We start from the raw sequence: 18,735 nt of genomic DNA on the forward strand, positions 1-18,735 counted from the left end.
AGAGTACATGCCAGCATGCCACTCTCGTTCCTTGCCAAGTGTGAGGAGCTGGAAACAGGGAAGAGGTCATGTGCTGAAACTAAATAAGTGACTCGGGCTGGCGGAGACCCCCCCCCCCGCCCGCGCTTTTCATAGCGACGGGACAAGGAAGACATTTCTGTCCATTTGTTCTCTATTTCACAGTCTCTGGGACTCCTCCGCAAAAGCCATTAATTTGCAAAACGCACAGTCCCCTGAACGGATTTCCAAGAGTGAAATCAAGCACAGTCCGTGGCCCCTCTGGTTCTTACCCGTGAGGTCTCACTTCCGTTGCAGGCTGGGGATGGAGCACGACGGACAAGGCAACAGGTGCGGCGATGAGACCGCTATGGGGAGCGTCATGGCTCCCCTGGTGCAGGCCGCATTCCATCGTTACCACTGGTCCCGGTGCAGCGGCCAAGAGCTGAAGAGATACCTCCAGTACGTCCCCTTCTGTGTGTCCCCAGAGTGTTTATGTCGTCGCCTAACACAGACATGAAACTGACGGTTAGGATTTGACCTTAACCAAACTCCCAGTGAATGAGAATGGTCACTCATGATAAACATTTTCTTACGACTCAGAGCTTTTTTGGCACAATAATCCCATAATGTAATCACAGTATTTTAAGCCATAAGCCTAGAATTTAAGAGGATTTTTGACTCTGGTCTCCTTTTAGTAAATTCCTGATGGAATCTATGGTGGTCAAACTTGAGTTAGGGATTAGGAGAGAGAGGACGGTCACGTGACGCCCGCAGAGCGTGCTGCATAGGCCCTGTAGGATGGGGGCTGGGATCTGTGCCATCCCACCACGTGGGGGTCCCGTGGGGGCCATGAATAAGGCTGTCACAATTCTACTGTATTCCTGAGTCATGTTTGGCTTCTCTTTTGGGATGAATAAGGATGATGGGTCTTTTTCTGAATGGAAGTGAAACCAGAAACCTTAAAAGGTAGGACTCTGTGATCTTGCTGTATGACTGAATGAAACTCCAGAGTCTGTAACCTAAGAATAGTTTTTCATTAGGATGGGATAAAAAAAAACAAAAAACAAAAAAAATTTAATGACATGAAATACTTTCCTTTTTACAGTTCCTACGACTGTCTCCTCGATGACCCTTTTGAACATGATTGGCCCAAACTCCCAGAACTTCCTGGAATCAACTACTCTATGGATGAACAATGTCGTTTTGACTTTGGGGTTGGTTATAAAATGTGCACTGCGGTACGTCACTCACAGTCAGTTGAGATTTTGCATCTTGAAATCTGTTTGCTTCGCTCCTGCTTGGTGAGCTTCGCAGGCTCAAGGTTCAAGCGGAAGACTATCTACCCATGATTTTGTGTTTGATGTGTCACTGTGCGCTGAGGCTAAGAGTTTCAAATATATTACCCTGTTTAATCCTTGTGGCCGACTAGGTGGGAATTGGTATATTTTAATTTTATAGATGAAAAAACCAAGACTTACAGAGATTAAGCCCAACTTGCTCAAATCACGCATCTGGTAAATAAGGGGGCTGGACATCGAGACTGAGATGGTCAGGCTCGAAGGCTTTATGCTCTGTCGCTCCCTTAGTTTTTGTGACCTTCAGAGATGACTTCTAAGCCTTCAGTTGATTGTTTTCCACTAGTTTGTTGGCTGGATTTCATGTATCTGTGACCATAGGGAAGGGTCGTCCTGGTATATTCTCACATGAGAATCCTATGGTATAGCGGGAAGGTCAGGGATATGGGTTTTCTCCTGAGGCTCGGTGGGCGATCAGAATGTGGGTCTCATACTTACTAAGTATATGACTTTAAGCACTTTATTCAATCTCTCTTAGTTTCCTTGGGTATAAAAATGTGGATAATGATAGCATTTATCTCATAGATTTGGTATCAGGGTTCAACCTGATGCTGTAATTACAGCGCTTAGCCCAATGCAGGCACATGGTGAATGGGGTCCAGGAAAGCCCATCCCCCACGTGGCTGTGCACGTTAGAGCTGTGTCGCACCAAACTTCTACATCGAGCTTTAGTAGTTCAGAAGAAGAAAAGGGAGAAAGGAGGGGCTTTTTATGTGTTGGAGCAAGCCTTATGTGTAAGAGCAGAGAAAGTAACTATCTCAAGGTACTGAGAAGAAGTTGATGTGCTGTTTGGAATCTTCCGTGTGGGGCTACCTCCAGCCATTTGGTCGGTGTGTAAGGTACAGGCTGTCGGTCCCTTACTGTCTGCATCAATGCTTTACGACCTGACAATTCCAAAGCTTTGCCCCAATGTCACGGAAAAGTACAATTTCTAGATTAAGTAATAGGAATTAGAACAACAACAACAAAAGAAAAAACAAAAAGCCCAGGTCCAAAATGAGTACAATTAAAAAAATAATAATAATAAAAGTTCTGTCCAGGAGGCTGTATATGGGTAATAAGTACAGTGAAAAATCAACACGTGAATAAACTAGCATTTGATTTTTTTTCAAATCTAGACAATGGTCAGATATTTTTAGTTACAAAGACATCAGACAAGTGAAGACCATACACAAATATGTGGCTTACACCTCCATTTGGATATTATAATGTGGTGTTTTAGCAAAACAAAAAGAATTCTCATGCGTAAGAATGCTGCAGTTCTGGTCTGGCTGGTATCTCACTTACAAGCATAGCTAATGCCTTACTTATAACTCAGGTTCTTCGTCATGGATTGTTTTGAGTATTAAATATATGGAAAACATGTTCTAAACTACATGAATGCGTTGTGAGGTTTTGTTATACCTAGAACACCTCATCTCACATAGCAAGCCTTATAAATATTTTCTACTTCTAGTCAGCTCAGTATTATTTACAATCTAACTAGCTCATAACTAGTTATTTATAATCAGACTAGTCAGCTCAGTATTATTTATAATACAATTATTTACAAGAGAAGCTGTTTTAATAACTTGAGAGCTTCAAAACTATCTTAAGTTTTCACATTTAAAATGATCATGATATTTACAGATTCTTTAAAATTCCCATACTGTCTGTTTGAAAACCACAAAACAGAAATGGTATGCAGAAATGTTGAAGACAACCGGAGAATCGCAAATTATTATTTATCATTGATATTTTAGAAAAGAAGAATACAAGTATCCTTTCCTTGGAATTAATTTGGAATTAATACTTGGGCAGGATTTTTTTTTTTCTTATCATGCCACAGCTGTTACTACTAAATTAAAATTAAAATACCCAAGGGACATGACATGAAGAAAGTGTCCACAAGGTGCCATCGGACACAGGTTGGTAGGACATGCCATCTCTCTTTCATTGAGATCCTGATTCTCTCTCTTCCAGTTCCGAACATTTGATCCATGTAAACAACTGTGGTGTAGCCATCCCGATAATCCCTACTTCTGTAAGACAAAAAAGGGACCCCCACTTGATGGGACCGAATGTGCTGCTGGAAAAGTGAGTATATCTATTTATACAGTGAAGATTTAAGATAGGTTTCCTCATAACCGTCTTTAGAAGCCTGGAAAATTAGGACCCTTGCTGTAATCATTTTTGTACCAACCACGGTGTCTGGGATTTCATTACAGTAACGCACCAGCATTGTTTCCTAGGGCTTCCATGGCAAATTACCACAATCTTGGTGGCTGAAAACAACAGAAAGGATATTTTCTCATAGTTCCAGGAGCCAGAAGTCCAAAATCAGTTTCACTGAGCCAAATTCGATGTGGGGACTGGGCCATTCTCTCTCCAGAGGCTGGAGGGGAGGATCTGTTCTTGCGTCTTCCAGCGTCTGGGGGCCGCCCGCATTCCTTAACTTGTGACTGCATCATTCCGGTCTCTGCTTCCGTGGCCACATGGTTTCCTTCTCTTCTGTGTGCAGATTTCCCTCTGCCCCTCTCTTCTAAGAACACATGTGCTATGCTGGCAGTTAGGGCCTGCCTGCGTAATCCCGGATAACCTCTCCAGCTCAACATCCTTAACCAAATCACATCTGCAAAGAGCATTTTCCAGATATGGGCATTTACAGACTTGGGGGATTAGGACGTCTTTGAGACCACCGTTCAGCTACTCCTGATAGAAGAGGAAGCAACAGCTCAGGGGCGTATCTGGGCTCCTGCTGATGGGATTTGATTTACTTGCTGGCATCCCACTCCTTGTGAAAGTTGTCCAGAAATAAAGTATCATGTGAATTTATACAGAAGATTTGGCCTTGCTCCTTGGGGAAAGATGCCCAGAGGTTTTAAATCTCGAATTGTGTAGTCAAGATTGAATGCTCAGAAACTGGCCAGGGGCCAGGCTACACTACTCATAAGGGGAAGGATCACCAAACCCAAAACAAAGGCATGTTAAGAACTCAAGCTGAAGAGCCTTGACTAGTTTGGAAATAAGATATTGTAGAAAGGACCAAAAGCTGGCAAGGAAGATTTACATAGCTTTAAATTCTTTTAAAGCCGTTTAAAGCTCTATTTGTGCGTGAACTGTATTTGCTCTGATGATGCTAATAATAATAATAATAACCATAAATAAATCTGCCATTATTGGTGTTTAAACTTTGTTAGGTATTATGCTAAACAGATTACAGAAAGTGTGTTGCTTTGGAAAAATTCAGTGTTACAAACTTCTGACTGAAAAAAAAAAAAACCAAGAGCGACCAATGAATCGATTCATTTTTTGCTTTATGAAATCTGTATCCTGTCAATCAACTCCGAACCTCCAACTTCTCTAAATATATTTGTGTTTTATTTGAATTTACCAAATTTGAGTTTTCAGAAACATTTTATTGTTGGTAGGACCAAAAAAGCAAGTTGGGATGTTGAGCGGAACTGCTGCTGGTTGAGCACCCGCCGTCCGCTGGGTACCGTAAGCCGGGTGTCCCTGTAGTCGCCGCGCTCCAGAGTTCCCACCAACTTGCTGGCCCGTCGGTCTCATCCTCTTCATGATCATTTCTGGGCCCTGATATTCTTGATCTAAAATGTAAAGATAACAAGTGCCCTGTCTCTCAGCATCACTGTGAATGAAAATTTTGAAATAAATCTAAGTGTTTTGAACACTGTGCATGTTTTAGATAAGTTAAATCATTCCGGAGGACGATGTTACACGTAAAAAGACCCCGATGGTCTAGCTAATGAGGGATAAAGGGTAGAGCCAGGCCTACTATGCAGGTTAGGTCCGCAGATCATTCTTACTGGCTTTGTTTGATGAGCCGTTTAAGAACTTGTCTGCATGAGTGCATTTGTTTTTCATTTTATACTTAAAAGTGCAAGTCTAAATTGTCCTAGATAGGGTACCTTATTGTTTTAATTGTGCTGGACTAATTTCAAATGCATTTTTACCTGCGGGGAGAGAAGAAACAAAGGCCTTTAACTGGTGTAGTTGTGTAACAATTTGAGCGTTAGCTTATGCCTGATTCTCTACTTGCCTTTTGTCATCTTCCTAAGTGGTGCTATAAGGGTCACTGCATGTGGAAAAACGCTAATCAACAAAAGCAAGATGGCAACTGGGGATCTTGGACCAAATTTGGCTCTTGTTCCCGGACGTGCGGAATCGGGGTCCGTTTCAGAACACGCCAGTGTAATAATCCCGCGTGAGTAAACTCCTGTAATTCAGTTATTTTTGGAGAGACGAGAGAATGCTCCGGTAGTATGTTATCAATATTCTGCTTCATGAAGTACATGTCAAATACCAAACAGGAAAACCAGGGGTTTAAGTGTCTATTTTGGGTAAATCTCTATTCATCAGTCTCGTAAAGCATCGTCACTGGCGAAGACGAGACTCCAGTGAAAATTCGAGATCTGGGAAGCATTGCCATGTAGAAGTCCTCAGGAGCGAGGCAGGGAAGCTCCGTCCCTGTGCTGGGCCCCGAGGCTGGAGGGCCACTGCAGAAGCCCGGGTGTGTCCGTCATCTGGTTAGCCTGGGAGCAGCTCCAGCCAGGAGCTCACTCCCTCCAGGGTTAGGAGAGCAACACAGCCGAGCAGGACCACAGAAGGACAGCGAAAGAAGCCCGAGGCACTGGGGGAACAGCTCCGCAGTGCCCCACTCAGACTAAATGCAACGAGTCCCTCTTGTGTGCTCAGCAAAAGCTTAGGGCCTTCTTTCTGGTCTAGGGTTTACCAAGTAAGAAAAGTGCTTTCTTCAGTCTCTGGCAGCAGGATGGCTCCGAGAAGGTTTCTCATAAAGAATATCAAATGTCCCGTAGCTGTTTTCACGGGAAGAGAGGCCGGTAGTATTAGTGGAAGTAACAAAAACAAAGAAAATTACAGTAAGAGTGGCTCAGGTTCACTAGGAGCCCTGCTCTGTCGTATGTTACATGTGTTCCCTTGGGCAATCCTATCCATTGTTCTCTAAGGAAGGGGGGATTATTTTTCGCATCTGTGTAGGAGAAAATTAAGACGTAGAGCTGTGATCAAATTTCTTTGGGTTCCATGGCCATGTATTATGCATGGGGGGAGCTATAATTTTCCTCAGTCCATATATAGAAGTTTTTTTTTTTTTTAAAGATTTTATTTATTTATTTGACAGAGGGAGATCACAAGTAGGCAGAGAGGCAGGCAGAGAGAGAGAGAGGAGGAAGCAGGCTCCCTGCTGAGCAGAGAGCCCGATGCGGGACTCGATCCCAGGACCCTGAGATCATGACCTGAGCCGAAGGCAGCGGCTTAACCCACTGAGCCACCCAGGCGCCCCCATATATAGAAGTTTTTAAAAATTTCTTTATATGCTTTCACTGTGCATTCAGAATATACTGTTGGAAATGCTGATTTAAGCTGAGTTTTTGGTCCCCATCTCCCCACCCTATCCCAGACATGCACACAGGGAGAGGATGGTGCTTTTGGAAAGGGATGGAAATTAGGAAGCATGAGTTCCTTCCCTTTGTGCCCACAGCTCGGCCGCCCTGGCGTTCTGCCTTCGCGCGCTGCGTTGCAAGCTTCAACCGCTGGCCTGGAGCCAAGGGGCCTTTTTCAATGTTGTCTTTTCTCTTAGGCCCATCAACGGTGGTCAGGATTGTCCTGGTGTTAATTTTGAGTACCAGCTTTGTAATACAGAAGACTGCCCCGAACACTTTGAGGACTTCAGAGCACAGCAGTGCCAGCAACGTAACCCGCACTTCGAGTACCAGAACACCAGGCACCACTGGCTACCACATGAGCATCCCGACTGTGAGTAGATGCTCGCCGCCTTTCCTGCTGTGTGCATGCGGTCTCCTCATCGTAAGCCTTGTCAACACCGAGCCCCTGGACTCTGGGGCCTTCCTCGGTAAATTAGAAAACTCGGTGTTTATAGGGCTAAGTCCTGCTGGTTTTCCAGGAGTGAGGCTCCCCAGCCCTTCCCCTAGTGAGGTGAGGACTGTGGGCTCGTTCTCGGCCAAGAGCATGCCCACTGCAGAAAAGACCCGGGGAAAGCAGCCCATAGGAGACACGTTGCATTTTCTTGTTTGACTGGCATCTTTCTACTAGGAAACCCTCTTGAATTTTGTGATCTTTCCTTTTTGAAGAACTAGAGAAAAAACACTCTTCTTTTACAGCCGAGTCAGAAACGAGAAGATCATGACTTGAGAACTAAAGGCACATCATAACCTTTTACTTTGGTACCGTATCCTAGTTATTAAAAAGACACTTGGGGATTCCCTTTTAGTGTTTCACTTTATCCCTCTGAATTTTTGGTTAAGTGTGTTCAGATGGGGACACCTCACCGTACTTCACAATTGTGTGGCTGAAACCAGATGGCTACGTGATCACCATATGACCCAATACACTGCTGAGTGCAGTTTAAAAGCTATTTTAAAGAAAAGATGCATCCACCTAAGAATTCCAAGTTATAATGGATGGAGAAGAAATGCATTATTTTTTACTGGTTTCAGGGAAGCAAGTCACATAAATTATATTACATTTAACTAATGAGATCCTACGTGAGGCATAAACCATACTCGGTCATTGGTTCCAACAAAGGAGAAACCCTTTTCATTCTCTAAGTGTCACTGAAATGAAATTGGTTCTAATTAAAATTTACTGAAGAACTGTGGTCAAATCCAGGGGTGACGTCAAACCTGCTGTGCCTGGGACAGTCCCGGTCATGCTTATGCAGTTCTTAAATTCAGCCGTTTTTCACTCTCAGAAGTTTCACAGTTTAGATCAGCCGTGTGCCAAATATGTATCCTTTTCCGCTATTCTTTCTTTAATTTATTCATACAGTGTTTTGTTTTGGGGAAGCCATGCAGAAACTCCGTATTTTACAAATAAAATCACTGTAGTGTGCAAATATGCCACTTTCTGTACGTAGTCGATTGAATGCTCCGTCTTTTGCAGCCAAGAAAAGATGCCACCTTTACTGCCAGTCCAGAGAGACGGGAGATGTGGTGTACATGAAACAGCTGGTGCATGACGGGACACACTGTTCTTACAAAGACCCGTACAGCATATGTGTGCGGGGAGAGTGTGTGGTGAGTCCGCCCGCCTTCCCCGGAAGCTTCCAGTGCTCTCGTGCAGTTCTGCTTTGACTGTCGCTCATCTGCATGTTTTCGAAAGATGGTAACCCTGGCTTATCTGTAAAATCTGTAGAATCTAGGACAAGCTGAGGAAGCCTAAACTAAATGTGGGAGAAATTTCACTTTTCATAACAATGTTTGGCCGTTGGCAGAATCGAGATGTCAATATATCGCTTTTCCTCCTCTTCCAGCCAAATGCCTTTATAAGTTACTCTGATCCCTCCGGTTGGGGATACAATGGCTCAGGATGGACAGGGCCTCTTTTGCTTTGAGTATTTTACTAGTGGTCATCTACTTTTACACTACAGAGCTTTTTTCGAAAACGCAATGCTATGTGTATTGTATCTTTTATTTAAAAAAAATAGACATTCTCTCTCTCGTGCCCTCTCGTTCTCTCTCTTACTTTTCAATTGATTCTAATTTTAAACACTGAATTCCCACTCAGAACAAAAGAGGCAAAGATGCAAAAAGTGGGTTTTGCCCCATTGAGACTCTTTTTTAAAAAACTGCGGTTGACTTTCTTGTTTATGTTCCCAAGTTGAACCGGTACGAAATCAGCCTTATTAGCTGAACATGTTAGTCGTGTCTGTTTCTTCTTCATTTCAGCACAACCGAAGTGTTGTGGGCATGAATCTCAAGTATGCAGAGACCTCACGTTTGAAATGAATTTCCCCGAAAGTAGAATCTGACTTTTGTCCATCCCTCACCCTCCCACAGTATCTGGTACATCCAACATGTGGTTGTCGTTGTCTCTCCCCATTTTCATTCCAAACTTCTGAGTGCGGTGGCTTATCACAGTCCCTGACCCCGCACTGACTTCCGTGAAGGGGCCTGTTCCCAGTTCAGGAAACCTTCAGTGGTTCCCTGTTAAGTGCATGTGAAAACATAAACTCTGCCTGATATTCAGGGCCTTTCGTGGCCCGTGCTTTGCAAATCTTGCACTGTTCTTCCCTTCTCATCCAGCACTAACTTTCCATTGGCTTAAACATGGCGTCAGTATTGCTCTCTGAACCCACTTTCCGTGAGCGTACAGTTTCCATGGCTCTGTTTTTATCCCTCTGCATTCTTGAAATGCCTTTCGACAGGGCCCTGTGAAAACCACCAACACTTGGTAAAGTCTTTTTGTTGGTTGGTTGGTTGGTTGGTTTTTAGTTTCAGAGATAGAGTTTAGTGATTCATCAGTCTTATACAATACCTAGTGCCCTCATGTGCCCTCCTCAGTGCCCACCACCCAGTTACCTCCTCCTCCAACCCCCTTCCCTCCAGCAACCCTCAGCTTGTTTCCTGTGATTAAGAGTCTCTTATGGTTTGTCCCCCTCTCTGATTTCGTCTTATTTCATTTTTTGTAAAGTTTCGTTTTGCATCCCTAGACAGCTTGTAAAGCTTATGCTGATGCCCATCTCATCATTTGATTAGTCATCTTTCCAAATAAGAGAACAATGAGGGGAGAATACCATCTTACTTTTTGTCTTCTCAGCATCAACAATAATATCTGTGCTTAATAAATGTTTGATGGGTCATGACTGTGTGTTGGGGTAGATATTTCACTAGACTGGGGGTTTTATCTGACATAGATTTTAACCTAGAGTACAAGTCATCTGGCTTCATAGTAGTTCCTCAAAAAGATTGAGGCATTGAAAATCAGAGCTAGATTTGGTCAGACTGCGTCACCGTAGGCTCACGATAAAACAAATGCTTTGTCCTTGTCTAGGATGCTGACCTTCACTCGGCTTATTAAAATGAGTCATGTTTAACATCTCTTTCCAGAAAGTGGGCTGTGATAAAGAAATCGGTTCTACTAAGGTTGAGGATAAGTGCGGCGTCTGTGGAGGAGATAATTCTCATTGTCGAACCATAAAGGGAACATTCACCAGAACCCCCAAGAAGTTTGGTAAGATGAGGTCTCTCATGAATTTGGTATCCTTCTCTATGATTTGTACTTTTTGAAACATCTTTTAGGAATGTAGCATTTTCCCCATAAACATGACAAAAAATTAGCTGCTGATTTATTTTTATTCAGATTACCTTTTCTTTTGTTTTCTTTTTTTTTTTTTAAGATTTTATTTATATATTTGAGAGTGAGAGGGAGAGCAAGGACAAGAGAAACAGAACGAGCATCAGCAGGGGGAGAGGCAGAGTGAGAGGGAGGAGCAGACTCCCTGGTCTTGAGGGAGAACGAAGCATACTCCCTACTGTTTCGGGAGCCCGACGCGGGTCCCCAGCATCATGACCTGAGCTGAAGGCAGACGCTTAACCGACTGAACCACCCAGACACCCCCAAATTACCTTCTAAGGAACTAAAAATCAAAAAAATAAAAATAAAAACACTTGGACTAAATTCATAATCCATGGCATCCACGATGAAAAACTGTCTACTTAATTTAGATAAAGGTCAAATAAAATCAATATAAATTATAGTAGTTAGTTAAAATACGTGTTTTGTTTTATTTCGTGTTTTTATTATTTATTTTTTTTTTCCTTTGTTTTTTTTTCTTTCTTTCTTTCTTTATTTTTGAGAGAGAGAGTGTATACAAGGGGGGAGGGTCAGAGGGACAAGGAGAGAGAATCCCAGGCAGACTCCCCACGCAGTGTGGAGCCCAATGTGGGACTTGATCTCCCCACCCCTGAGATCATGACCTGAGCAGAAATCAAGGGTTGGACACTAAACCAACTGAGCCACCGAGCACCCTTATTCTGTGCTTTTACGGTGGCTCAGTGGGTTAAGCCGCTACCTTCGGCTCAGGTCATGATCTCAGGGTCCTGGGATCGAGTCCCGCATTGGGCTCTCTGCTCAGCGGGGAGCCTGCTTCCTCCTGCCTCTCTGCCTACTTGTGATCTGTCTCTGTCAAATAAATAAATAAAATCTTTAAAAAAAAAATAAAACACATTAGACATAATTATTAGAATTGAGGGTTATTTTGAAATTTCTGTTCACATAAATTGTTGATCAGAACTTTAAAAAAAATCACAAAATTTTAAACACAACTTTTAAAATATTGCATTAGCTGTATTTCTTCTATTTTAAAGGTGAACAAGTGTATCCTAATTATCAGTCTATAAATCTAGATTCCATATTTCACATAATTTTAATGTTTTATATTACACAAAATTAGGTACACAACCAAATACAACCCCGAGATATGATTGCTTGTGTGTGTGTGAATGTTACTGTTTATTTCAGAGTCAATGACTTGGACTTAGGCATTCAGTGAAGTTTCAGCAGATAAGGAGGAAAATAATACAAATAACATGTGAACTTATGAGTAATTTTATAATTATTTACTGAAATTTTCATCAAAGATTTGGATACAAACATTTATTATAGGACGATCTTTTTTCGTTTCTAACAGTTATGACTCAGTTTAGTTTGTGACAAATATTACTCAGTTTATGGGGAAAATGTCTCTGGGAATTCATCATTTAAAGATCATTTGGTGTGGGACTTCCCTCGAGAAACTTCTCTTCCATCATCCCCACATAGTTGGCTTAGTCTCTGGTAGAATGATTAGGAAATTGAGACTCATTCATGCTTAATGACCCAATCACAAGATTAATTGATACTATTTTGTAATAATACACTTTTTTTGTACTATTGCCAATTTGATACTATTTTTACACTGTACGTGTTTTCTGTTAAGAATAAACAAAGTACCCCCATTTCTAGCCATTATTTTAGAATGCTTCCATGATCAATACTGTACTCCCTAGGGATTTAAAAAAACCATATTTTGGCAAGATTCCACTTCAGTGTGTAAAAGTAACTTGTGATGTAATGTTTTTAACTCTAAAGAGTTTAATGAAGAAATAAATTGATCTTTTAACTGTTTCAAAATCCTCCCTGTCCGTTAGTGTTATGAAAAAACTGAAACTATAAAACTTTATCAAGTTTTTATTAATTGAAAAAAAAATTATCTTATATAATGAGAAGTTTATTATATGTCTAATTATAAATGTAAAATAAATTTAAGTACAGAGCTTTATTATTCCAGTTGTATGTGTTAACTGAGCTACCCAACATTAAAGTCTTATTTTATAATTTTTTTTTTAAGAATTTATTTATTTACTTGACAGACAGAGATCACAAGTAGGCAGAGAAGCAGGCAGAGAGGAAGGGAAGCAGGCTCCCCGCTGAGCAGAGAGCCCGATGCGGGGCTCGATCCCAGTACCCTGGGATCATGACCTGAGCCGAAGGCAGAGGCTTTAACCCACTGAGCCACCCAGGCGCCCCTAAAGTCTTATTTTAATGAATAAAAAAAAAAAGAATGATAAAATAAGACAAAACAAAAATAAAGATAAGAAATTGGTTACTTTGAGCACATGGTCATGGCAGGGATTTTCCGTTTTAGAAGAAGAGAAAGTATAAAAAAGCTAGTCTTCATCCGAATGGAATAATTCTCCCAAGTCACCATACACTCAATAGACCTCCGCTACCCTGCGCAAGCTAACTGCACACAGACCAGTTCTGTTCCTTTTGACATAGCGAGTCAGAGCTAGGTCACTCGGAAGCATTTTTTGTTACCAATGGTTTTGATATTCCCGTGCAATCATTTAATAGTTAAATGGTTAAAAAAACAAACATTGCCATTTCTGGCTGATCATATTATTTTAAGAACGTACACAGACTTAAAATGACATGTTATTGTTTTGGAGGAATACCGTGTAATTTTCTTCATTTTAGCCTGAAGCAATTAAGAGTGCTTTCTCTATGGCGGCTCTAGTCTTCTTTTTGGTATCAAATCATTCATAGTATTCTAGTTCCATAAAATCATTCATAGTACCCTATTTCCAGAGTAAATTAATGTAAAGAAAAAGGTTTTTGCCGTTTATCATCATCCATTAATCATCCATTCTGTGGTATGAGGTCATGACGCATTTTTCAGGTACCTCAAAAATTAGACTAAACCTGCGAATCAAGTTCAGAAGAGAAGAAAGATTTCCTCAGTCCTAAAGACTCAGACTATTCAAAGATAATCAACCTAACACCCATTTCTTTGCACTGGTGTTGTCATCATAGTCACTCAATAGACTAATTAACGTTTTCCAACAGGGAAACATTTAAGCAAGAGGTGCCATACAGAATTCAAGTTGCTGGAAAGTGAAATCTGCAAGTATTCAACTTCCAATCACCTTTCTCATTTCTCATTCATTCTTAGTCTTCTTTTCATTGACTATTAACTATTAACTATAGTAGCTAACTATTGAAAATGCCTTTTGATCTTCAACACATAAAATTACAGGATTATTTGCTCTCTTACCAAAGAGACTCTCTATAGCTTATAGTATAGTCAATGAAATGGCAAGACTTTGGTAAACATGAAACTTTCACTAATTAAATACATTCTATTTAAGGGAAGACAAGAGGCGCCTTCACTTTACCCAAAGGAGCTCGTAATGTTTCTCTTGCTGAAACAAGGGAAGCTAAAACTGTACTGGGTAAGTTGTAGGAAACTGCAGAAAGACGGGCATCCATAATGGCTTCAAGCTGTTTTACTGTGCGTGGTCGGCAACGAAACACGCTACGTCTAAACGTTGCACACTCAGAACAAACATGCTACGGTTCACGGACGCGACTTGACCCCGACTCAGGTACTGAAAACCCTGACCCCCAAATGACTGTCCCGTTGAGTTAAGACAGTAATAAATATTGTGGAGAAGTTGAGTAAATCTACCCACGGGTGGATATTTATTGTCCATATAGAAATGACAACCATACATCTTTCTGATAACATCAGCAGTTGTGTATTTATAATGGAATTTCTGTCACACTCATCCCAAATTGGATGTTTCCTAGGTAAGGTGTCTACTGCATCACCTCCCTCTAATAATTTAGACTTCCTGGATAAAACATCTTGATTTCTACTTGTCCTATTGTTGATTTATAGTTCGGATCTTAATTCTAAGTGATCTTAAGATAATTTTTAGGACGTGTGACAATACTAAGATTTGTTTAACATTGCCTATAATAGGATTGATACAAGATTTTAAAACCCAAGGCAGTGTATTAAGCATATTGATTTCATGATTTCTGGATTAGAAGATTGAGTTTAGGGCACATTTTTAAGGCAGGGTATGACGTAACTTGTGGACTTGTTCCAGCTGAATGGTTTGGTCAAATCTAAAAAATGCATTTTCAACCTTTCCCATAATAAAACTTGTTCAAGGCTTTAAAATTAATGGCTGAGCATAAGAAAAATGAAAGCCACTCACTGATCTTCCTTATGAACTTTCTTTAGAACAAAGCAGGCTTTAAATGTGAAGATATTTCATTAATTAGAAGTTTAGCTATCTGTGCTTGCCCTAAACCTTTTAAAATAATATGTAGACAGATAGAATATCTCAAGAAGTTCTCCAACTAAGTACACTAAAAACTGGCCCCACTTCAAAAGGGTGGTTTAGAAAACTAAAATAGTTTAATGCACAAACTGGACAGGTTACTGTGTTGTACTATGTACATCTGAAACTAATGTGACATTCTGTGTGTCAAATTGAATAAATAAATTAATAAATTAATTAATTACTTAATTTAACAGCAATGACTGAATAAATTGAATAAACTAATAAATACTCAAGTTGAATAAATAAATAAATTAATTACTTAATTTAACAGTAACAACTGAATGAATTGAATAAACTAATAAATACTCAAATAGAATTAATTAATTAGTTAATTAATTAATTTAATAGCAACGACGACAACAACAGAAAACTATGACAAACAGCAACAGAAAACCGAAACTCACAGGGGGAGACAGGAAAGTATAATATTTGCCTGAATTGTTGACACAGTTCATGGTTCAATACAAGATAAGTGACTGATAGGTTAGAAACAAGATTAACCCCTCCCCTCTTAATACAAAAAAATACCAAAATAAAATAAAATGAAGTCTCCTCTAATCTCATTCCGGTTGTCACAAAAACTACCAAAGCTTTGAAGTTCATTTCTGAAACTGCTTTGAGTTTATGGATGCCCTCTTCTGCATGCAGGAGCAGTAAGAATTTCATGCTCGACTAACCATGGTTGTTGCTTTTGTTTTCTTCTTTGCTTTCTCCAATATTTACTACACATGCAAAGGGTACCTTAAGATGTTTGATATACCCCCTGGTGCTAGACATGTGTTAATCCAAGAAGACGAGGCTTCTCCTCATATTCTTGGTAAGTGTTTCTGTCTGCTGGCTTTGCTGTAACATGCACTTAGAGAAATGTCAAAGATACCACATATAGAGAGAGATACATATGTAGATGTATGTGTATCTGTATGTATACGTATCTGTATACATAGATATGCAAGATTCAGAATTACGTAAACATGCATTACTGGTTTTCAATGGTCATTTCTGCCCACTCTTCTTTCTTTAAAACAAAAAATATTCAAAAACAGAGCTTTAATTTTTGGTGAAACCTGGGTTGGTTCATTATTTATATGAAGAAAAGGTTTGTTACGCATTTTTGCTCTGTATGGGGGATGAGAAAAAGGAATATGTTAATAAAATGCACTAAATTAAGGAAGAATATCAGAAAAATTTGCCATAGTTATGTTGGCAAATTAGTTCTGATATTTTGGTTGATGCCGTACCGTATGCCTCTCCTTACTTTATTGCATTTTAAGTTCTTGTACTGAAAAGCCAGTGTCTGTGATGCGTCCAGGTTCTGCCTGGCACCGGCAGATGCATTTGCATGGCTGTTTAGAATTCTTTCCCTCCTTTATGAGAGGATCGTGTAAAAATGTCATTCTAAAGGGGTTTTTTTCCAAAGTGTATGTGCAAATGTAAACACGATCTCAACATATTCTCTGACCTATTAAAGCATGAAGAATCTCGCTGAAATGAAAGCATCACCTGTCAACCCGATGAAAATTTGTCTCATTACTTTTATTTTAAATGTGTGACTTAAAAAAATGAACTGTTTTATGGTATTTCATAGAACTGTTTTTTAATATCTAATTTGAATTCACTACTAGATCCCTTAACAATCTAGCAGTCAGACATAGTTCTTTTCCCAGTAATTCATATTCCTTATTTTTTTGTCCTAGAACTGAAATTATTATCCTTGGAAACATTAGATAGTTTCAAAAAGCTCAAGAGGAATAAATGTATTTAACTAAAATTGCTCATGTTATCTACACATTTTCAGGAATGGTAATAACATGAAATTTTATTTTCTAATTTATTATATGCTGGTAAATACCCTGAGACTAAAATCCTATTGGTCATGTTTTGTCCATTAGAGAAAGCATCTTTAAAATAATATATAGTAGATAATAATACATTAAGAATTCTATCACAGTAAACCACCTTTCCTAGCCATATAAGTAGGGATGTGGCCTTGGAATTTCACAAACATAAGAACTAATTGTTTGTTGGTCTAAAAATTAGTTCAATATTTTGGATACCTATCGATACTTTTGCTAACTAGAAAGAGATAGCACCCTAAAGTAAAGATGCCATTATGTTATGTGCTGTCCTAGCATAAATGATTTGTGTTAATGATTATAGAGGTATCCGTAATTTTCAAAATATTCCCAGCTTTCTGAGGAAATATACAGGAGTAACAAGAAACTGGTAACATCTTTAACAGTCCTTTCAAATGGGAATATTTGTTAATTTTTATCTCCTTTATTTAACCACCTTGCTATTGTTTTTGACTAGTTACGAGTACTGCTTGAGGATTTTGAATGCTGGATGAAGGGAATGGGAGTCCTATCAGAACTAACTCATTTTCATTGCCTTGATGCTAATAAATAGTCTTTCATTTATAGAAAGGGGTAGACTTGCTGTGGGTCATCAAACCTGTAATATGATAAAATAAAATGTATGCCAGTTACCCATTTTTCTCCTTTTAGCTATTAAGAACCAGGCTACAGGCCACTATATTTTAAATGGCAAAGGGGAGGAAGCCAAGTCGCGAACCTTCATCGATCTCGGCGTGGAATGGGACTATAACATTGAAGATGACATTGAAACTCTTCACACAGATGGACCTTTACACGATCCAGTTATCGTTCTGGTATGTGGTATTACAAGCTTACTATGTGGTTGGTTTAGTTTATAATTTTATAATTAATTTATCTGAAAACACTTTACCTTGAACATTGAATCTTTAGTTGTTTTTTAAAATTCCATTTACCAGCCGCTGTCTATTCTTTGTACAACTTTGTCATACATTTTATTATATGTACATTAATAAACTCAATAACATAGTATTATGATCCCTAACTGCTAGTAATCCATTATCTGTTAGAGACAAAAGACGAGATAGATTTTTATATTTACGCACATATTTACCATTTCTGATGCTCTTCCTTCTTCCCTGTAAATCGGACTTTCCATGTAGTATCATTTGCCTTCGACATAAAGAACATCCCTTCGCATTTCTTGTGGCGTGGGTGTGCGTCTTAGCAAAGAATTCCCTCAACGTCCTATGATCAAATTATTTCACCCTCGTTCTTAGGGGATGTCTTCAGAAGATAGAAACATTTTGGTAACTAGTGCTCTGTGTGTGTGTGTGTGTTAGCACTTTAAAGTTGTTTTCACGCTGTTAGGGGGAATTGAAGGAATGGAAGGGCGCATTTGTGAAGTAGTTGTGACCACAAGATGGCAGTAGCGGGCACCGGCTTTATCGCCACCTTAACGCCTTTGCAGGTCTGGCCACCTGCAGAGAAGCAAGCAGAAGCGAACTCCTGGGAGAGAAGGGATGGGAGAGGGGGCCTTTTGGGTTAGGTGATGTCCAGCAGCTGCACAGTGCGGAGTCTCTACTCTGGGAGCTCCGAAGAGCAGTGGTAGCTTGGGGTCCCTTACAGCCATCGTGTCCTTCATCGTTAGCAGGTGCCAAGCGCAGTTTCATCGGGGTATGCTAAGCAAGCACGTTCCAACTGGCTAAAAATACACCTGTTTGGGCTACATGGAAAAGAACTGGGTATAAAAAATTTGAGTTTGGTGCGAGCAGGTTTCTGCACGAAAGGCTCTCAGCCTGCTGTGAAGAAACACAAGAGGGCCAGCATGCCCGAGCTGTCTTCTGACCCTGTTTGACTCTGTTTGCGAACGCAGCCCCTCCACAGCCCATTGCTGATGATGGGAAGTCCGCGTCCTTCCTGTGCCTGCTCTGCCTGTGATGGATCCGTTTTCCCTGGCTGCTCTCGAAAGATTTTCTCTTTAGCTTTTTGTTTCGTTTCATCGTTTGTTTAGCGGTTTGACTGTGATACGCTTAGTTTGTGGTGTTCTTTGTAGCTGGCTTGGGGTTCACCAAGCATCCTGGTGATCTGAGTCGATGGGTTTTCTTTGGT

The 18,735-nt window shown here is 40.2% G+C and overlaps 1 protein-coding gene across 2 annotated transcripts in view; it reads left to right on the plus strand.

Moving 5' to 3' along the window:
* The window catches only part of ADAMTS3 (ADAM metallopeptidase with thrombospondin type 1 motif 3), a 280,816-nt gene that overhangs the window by 240,811 nt on the left and 21,270 nt on the right, over positions 1 to 18,735 (plus strand). For both annotated transcript variants that reach the window (XM_044224024.1, XM_044224025.1), the window contains 9 exons: positions 316 to 459; positions 1,106 to 1,238; positions 3,318 to 3,431; positions 5,414 to 5,559; positions 6,955 to 7,130; positions 8,277 to 8,410; positions 10,223 to 10,346; positions 15,528 to 15,608; positions 17,296 to 17,459. In XM_044224024.1, coding sequence (XP_044079959.1) covers positions 316 to 459; positions 1,106 to 1,238; positions 3,318 to 3,431; positions 5,414 to 5,559; positions 6,955 to 7,130; positions 8,277 to 8,410; positions 10,223 to 10,346; positions 15,528 to 15,608; positions 17,296 to 17,459 — 1,216 coding nt within the window. The remainder of the gene's footprint in view (positions 1 to 315; positions 460 to 1,105; positions 1,239 to 3,317; positions 3,432 to 5,413; positions 5,560 to 6,954; positions 7,131 to 8,276; positions 8,411 to 10,222; positions 10,347 to 15,527; positions 15,609 to 17,295; positions 17,460 to 18,735) is intronic.

Source organism: Neovison vison, chromosome 11, assembly GCF_020171115.1.
Source record: "Neovison vison isolate M4711 chromosome 11, ASM_NN_V1, whole genome shotgun sequence".
Classification (NCBI taxonomy): domain Eukaryota; kingdom Metazoa; phylum Chordata; class Mammalia; order Carnivora; family Mustelidae; genus Neogale; species Neogale vison.